The sequence below is a fragment of the Rhagoletis pomonella genome, unplaced genomic scaffold, assembly GCF_013731165.1.
Source record: "Rhagoletis pomonella isolate Grant_MI unplaced genomic scaffold, Rhpom_1.0 Rhpom_scaffold_00007, whole genome shotgun sequence".
NCBI lineage: Eukaryota > Metazoa > Arthropoda > Insecta > Diptera > Tephritidae > Rhagoletis > Rhagoletis pomonella.
The window spans coordinates 2,434,449-2,440,978 of NW_023458561.1; the positions used below are offsets into that span (position 1 = coordinate 2,434,449).

General features: G+C 32.3%; 1 protein-coding gene across 1 annotated transcript in view; it reads right to left on the reverse strand.

The window, feature by feature from the left end:
- Positions 1–527: 527 nt before the first annotated feature.
- The window catches only part of LOC118742247 (peptidylglycine alpha-hydroxylating monooxygenase), a 148,891-nt gene continuing 142,888 nt past the window's right edge, over positions 528–6,530 (reverse strand). The window contains exons 6-7 of the mRNA XM_036474172.1: positions 870–1,208; positions 528–810 (exon numbers count right to left, since the gene is read on the reverse strand). Of these exons, the coding sequence (XP_036330065.1) occupies positions 642–810; positions 870–1,208 (508 nt within the window). The 3' untranslated portion in view covers positions 528–641. The remainder of the gene's footprint in view (positions 811–869; positions 1,209–6,530) is intronic.

The following is a 6,530-nucleotide window of genomic DNA, read 5'->3' on the forward strand; positions in this document are numbered from 1 at the left end:
TTTGATCCTCCTTGAAACGGTTCTCGGTACTTTCGTTCTCATTCTGTTCTTCTTCAGCACATTCCCTACAGTTTTGTTCACATTATATGACATTACCTTTTGTTTTCATGCAGAAATAAACCAAAATCAGAACGCGTTCTCGGTCCCTGAAAAAAATTCAAAGTACTACAAAAAAATGCATTCCAATTTCTGAAATCAAATGACTAAAAGAATGCAATCCAATGGCTAAAATCAAGTGACTAACAAGAAATTAATAAAAAAGTGATTTATGAGTCAGGACTAACAAAAAATTATTGCAATCAAGCTGGACTTCAATCAAATGAATATTTTAGTTAAAACTGATTGCATTCTTAAACACCTCTGATGGCTATATACTGACAAAAGGGTTAATGCAATGACGAAATGCTTGTCAAACAAACGTACTGAAAATTAATATGCCATATTTTGATTTCACTTAATAGATTTTGGCCGTAAGCAAGTCTTCCCGCCCTTTGTTAGATATGTTTTTACAATAGTATAGGTACAAATACATTTACATATACATACATACATTTCGATTATTCAAATGTTCAATGACGTTCAACAATTATTAAATATTTACATTTTAGAAATTTTAATTACTTTCTAATTTTGGTCTGGATTCACAATATACTAGCTTGTATATTTGGAATGTTATGAAGTCCAACGTCGGGATTGCTCCAATAATAATTTGGTGGGCCTTGGCTAAAGCAGTATTTCATATTAAGAGGTTCATCATTTTCGACATAGTACATCAAGTAAAAATTACACATTTCATCTTCGTTAGTGGATCTGATGAATTACATAATCAATAAAAGGGCTTAAAATAAAATGAATTTTTCACAAGTTACCCAACATATGTACTTCTATTTCGATGACTAATCATAGTGCATCTAGCAGCAAGATAGTCGCCGTTTACGATGGGATCACTATTTTCAATAGAATAAAACATTTGAGGCGTCAAAGGATCCCTTTTGCCCAAGAGCGTCCACTGATGAAAACCACGGTCATCAGTTCGTACTCTGTATCCTGATACAACTTTTCCAAGGCTATGAGTGTGAGTGCGATACGCAATTGGGTGTATTGTCTTATTCTCACTTATTTCACAAGCAGTTTCCATATGTTCTACTGATTTTGGTGGGATGACTCCTCCAGTTCCCAAGAGCAGGACGCCTGCAAGTTTGTTCAGCCTGCGAATAAAGATTATATGTACATACATATATGTGAATCAGTTAATTACCCAAGGGAATAAAGGTACAGTTAGTCTACACTTCATTTATGTAACGTAACTTAATATATTGGCCAAAACAACTGAGGGATTCACAGCGGTGTCGTATTGTTGTATGTCGTAAACTTTAAAAGCTTAAATAAATGTTTATGGAACTTGAAACCACAACCAACTATTTTTTAGCACTGCGAGAGTGCATAATATGACTTTGATGGTACTTTTCGCACCCCCACAATATATTTTTTAGGCGTTTAATGTTTACGACGTACAACAATACGACACTACCGACACCGTTGTGAATACCCTAAATATATTCTGTTCAGGAATTTTTTGATGTGGCTTATAGGCCAAGTGACAATCTGTTGAAAAGGAAAATACAAAAACCAAATATTTTCGCTTCTGGCTAAGTTGACGTGTTGAGTAATCATCCCATTTGGGTACTTAAAGTTGACATTATAGACAATGTTTTTATGTAAAAAAAATTAAAAAAATGCTGTAATAAATATAAAATCAAAAAGAAAAATTTTAACTTATTTTTTTTTTATACATTGCACATTAATGTAAAAAATTCATAATTAAAGCCCATAATAAGACGGAAGAAATAAATTTATATTATTAAGTTTCGTTAAAAGGTTTCCAAGATACAGCACTTTAAAGAAAGGTATGTATGACGTTTTCATAAAATTTAAGTTCCGTGTAAATGGCAACCCTACGTCATATCGGCAAAATATGCTGCACGTATATTCATGTCACCTAGACCTTCACATTAAATGCCTCATAATAATATTTTTGCGTTTGTACTTTTGCTAAGGGTTTAGCCGAGCTTCTCCCCCAATTTGTGGTGTGCGTCTTGATATTGTTATACAAATGAAGGGACAGTTTCAAGCCGCCTCCGAACAGCAACGGGATTTTCTGAGGAGCTTTTTTATGGACGCAGTACACTCTGAGGTTGCCTGCCTAAAAACGAACTCCGTTAGAAACAACTCTCCAATTTAAATTTTGCCGTACCACTAACCAAGCCCAGGACCTACGGAGTGGTAGTACGCATCTCTAACAAGCCACAGCGGCCCCTGACTTATTCCCCTCGGTATCATTTAGTTTCGCTCATACAAGGTAACGAAACACAATCTAAGCAAATCACTCGGAAACATTTTGCGAGCGCTAACTTTACTCTGATAGCATTCGCGATAGCTAACGCAAACAAAATAAGTGAATGCGGAGAAATAGGGAAACAAACGAAACATGAAGTTAGTGCTCACAACACAAAACGAAACCATTCGTTTAGTGATCCTCTAGTAAACATACGTACATATATACATATAGTGCATATCATATGCAACCGAAATTTAACGGATAATAGCTTTCGTGTAGTTCTAAACGGACTGCTTTTAAGTGCTCTTTTAAAATTCCTTAAAATATTTACGTATTTTCAAATTCAGTAGCAGCGCTACACACCTTCGGTAAAAAAATTCTAAAAAGTCAAAGGTAACTTTTAGCCACTTGAAACTTGCACATTATTACACTAAAATTGAATGGGCTATAAAACTGTATACTCAAAAAACACTTCTCAGAAAAAAGTTTGAAATTATGATGATTTTTTTTAATTAATAAAATTAAAAATTAATAAATGAACATAAGTGGCAAACAATAACTTTGACTTTTTAAACAAATTAATTCTTGTAAAAATGATATACCATTGCACTAAATATTTTTTTAATAAAGTTTTTCTTTACTTGTTTATGGCTGCATTTCTTTATTCATTCTGAATAAACTTTTTTGTTTACTTATTCTTTAGAACGGTCCTGATGATATGTTAACGTATATTTCAAACGCATTCTGTTTATTCCGGCTGTGAAATGGGATTATCTGGAATGTGTAAAGAAACGCAGCCTATGTGTTTAAATAATGCTACGATTTTGGTTTTAAACTATGTGTTAAAATGTTGTTATTCAAGTATTTATGTAAGTTAACAAGAAGATGTAACTACATCAGTAATTATGTTCGCTTAAGTACCCGCATCGAGGTTCTTTTAAGTACCACTCAAAAAGCTGACATTTTGCGTGAGGTACTTAAGCGGGTTTTACTGTACTTAAGAATCGGTATGTGTAGGGCTGCCAGACGTCCCGGTTTTCCCGGACATGTCCCGGATTTAGACTATTTGTCCCGGTGTCCCGGTCCAACCTTAAAATGTCCCGGGTTCCGTTTAAGTGCCCCGGTTTTCGATTTGATTGCACAATTTTTGCATAAAAATTACTACACTGAGAGATAAAACGGTTTGTAATATTAAGAAAAATTTTATGAATTTACTGGGGGAAATAACGCATAGTAAACATGAATATTTTTTATTTGATTATCGTTTTAAAATGTTCATATTTAAAAACAATACTTTCATACCACGCACATGTGGTGTTGAATCAAACTGAACATTTGAATGCACATTTACATGTCTGGCTGTAGCTGAGTGCACGAAGATGCTTGCCACAATTTGCTAATTTCCAGAGCGTCAGGATTCAAATCCCATTACAGGCAGCATGGAATTTAAATATTTTTTTAACTTAATTATGACAAAGAATCCGTTAAGTGCAAAGCACTTCATTTTAATATTGGCGCATTTCAATTGAATAATTCTATACTAAATACTAAAATTTGTACACTTAAATTTATGGGTTGATGCTCTTTCATATGCGATGTTTTTTTTTTTTAATTTAGCACGTTTTGCACAAGCAATAGTTGATGGTTAATATAAGTATGTACGTAAATACGTTAAAATGACATGCACAGAGTTTTACAATTATATTAAGCAAAATCCAGAAGTTTTGAAACAAGTCCACAGCAACGAAACAAATGACTGATATTTTAATGTTACCTTGTATTTCATTTTTTTCTTTCGTGAAACCTAGATTACTTATAAGTACCGTGCCGTACAAAATTATTGGCTCGGAGACTCTTTCATCTCATCACAATTTCTAATCCGATCCTTTAGAAAAATATTGAAAATGTAGCTTTTGAGCCGATTAGTAAAGTGCAAGTCTGAAGTTACCAGAAAATTTCGTTGATTTTTTGCAATTATTTATTTTTTGCTGACAGTGTCTTCCACATACAAAAAAATGTCGAACATAGTTTGTATGGAAGAAACTCTCAGTAAAAGCAATACCAAAAATCAACTAAATTTTTATGGGCTGCAAAACTTCATTTTCAAAATTTTTATAAAAAAGTCTGAATAGAAAGTTGCGAATTTGTATGCAAATTTATTGCATTTTCCCGAGATTTGCACAAAGTTTAGAAATTTTATTGTTACGTTTTCTGATGTATTTAGTATAAACTGTATCTTTATAAGGAACAAAAAAGGTACATGCATTATGAAAAATTCTCTGTGCCTTAGTTGTGATAAATTGTTTTGTTTTGCTGGTGTACGTTGTAATGATCTCATGATCTCATGTTTTTATGTTTTGGTTTTTGTTTGTCAAAATAAAATTTTACTACATCCTTTCGTACGTAATTTTTGTCGAAACGAAATGGCGAGAGGCCTCTCCCCCCTTAAGTGTCCCGGTTTGGCAACAGAGATATCTGGCAGCCCTAGGTATGTGCATACATTCATTTTAGTTAAGCTTAAAATTGTACTTCCTCACTCTTGTACTTCACTTCATTAACTGAATTCAACTTTGCTGCAAATTGGACAAAGCCAAACATGATTTTTATACGAGACAAATTTCCACAGAAAGTAACGGTAGAAAAAGAATTTTTGGATATTTATTCTATTTTTCAGCTGACTACGATGCAGCATTCTACTTTGCATTCCCTGAAATTAAGCAAAGAAGCGAAACAAATAAAATATTGTAGGACATTATACTTTGTAGTCCCAACGGTTGCCAGACGCAGTGATTTTATCAGTACAGTACTGATTTTTCAACTCTTGTACTGATTTTATTAATTTCTTCAATCAGTACGCTAATGTCCTGATTTTTCAAAATTTGTACTGATTTGTACTGAATTTTCTATTCTAAAAAAAATACATACTTTAGTATTTTCTTAAGGTTTTTACATAACGTTGGAACTTCCTTAAACTGTATTGTAAAAAATAAGAAGAAAATAATTTAATTATATTCAACAATTTTATAATGAGCTCGAGGCCATTTTTTTTTTTTAATGAAAATTTATTGTGGAAAAGCAACAATAATTTGAAAAAATGGTAGAAGTGATAGCTATTTCGGAAATCACCACATTTCCTCATCAGACTTCTTTCAGTAGGATTCGAACCGACGATCCCACTGACTCAGCCAGTTGCCTATGCACCGTGCTAAGACGCCTTGTAAATTAGTAAAAAAAAAAAAAAAAAATGGCCTCGAGCTCATTATAAAATTGTTGAATGTAATTGTTAAAAGGCCAAAAAATAACAAAAAACAAATAATTTAATTATAGTTGACATGTTTTAGATAATGTTTGATATGCCCAAGAAATTAATACAACAAAAAGATCAATCGTTTTATAGGCATATCGCCGGGTCATTATGTACCAGTTGCGATAATATGATTGAGCTTAAACTATTTAAAAAGAAGGCTTAAATTTTAAAAAGCGGGAAAATGTGATTTTGTATTTCGAAACTGTATGGTGGAAAGTGTGTTCTAATATCTATTTGATACACAAAAAATGATCACGGCTGTACTTTTTGCTGATATATTACATACATATGTTCCATTTAGTTAAACAATATAAGAATATTGTAGTATGTACCACAAACACGTATATTTTCTATAAAAAATCATAACCCAGAAAAAAATCTTCGCTATTAGAGATTTGGGTTGATTGTAGTTCAAAGTGTCTCTTTCCCAGTAAAAAAGTTTGAGAGAAAAAAAATACACTTTTTGAGAAATTAAATTTAAAAAAAAATTTGCACTTTTTGTTTATTGTTAAATTAAAAATTTTAAATAATGAAAATCAATAATTATATCATTCTATCTTGAAGTGACAAGAATTACTGACACTTGAGTAGAAACATTGTTGAAATCTATTAAATTTTGACAAAGTTATGGGCATTTAAAAAAAAAAATTCTCACTGTCAATTCGAATAATCGATTTTTGTCTGAAAAACAAAATCGCGTTTAATTCGGCAGAAAAATTTTTCCGAGCCAAAAGAAAAAATACGTGTCACATTATTTGGACCAACAAACAATGTATTTGAGTTTGGTCGAAATTAAAAATCATGCTCGTACCTGACCGGTTGTCTGGAAATGGAAAGCATCTATAGGAGATTCTACTTAGCATTCCCCGAAGTGAAACAAAGAAG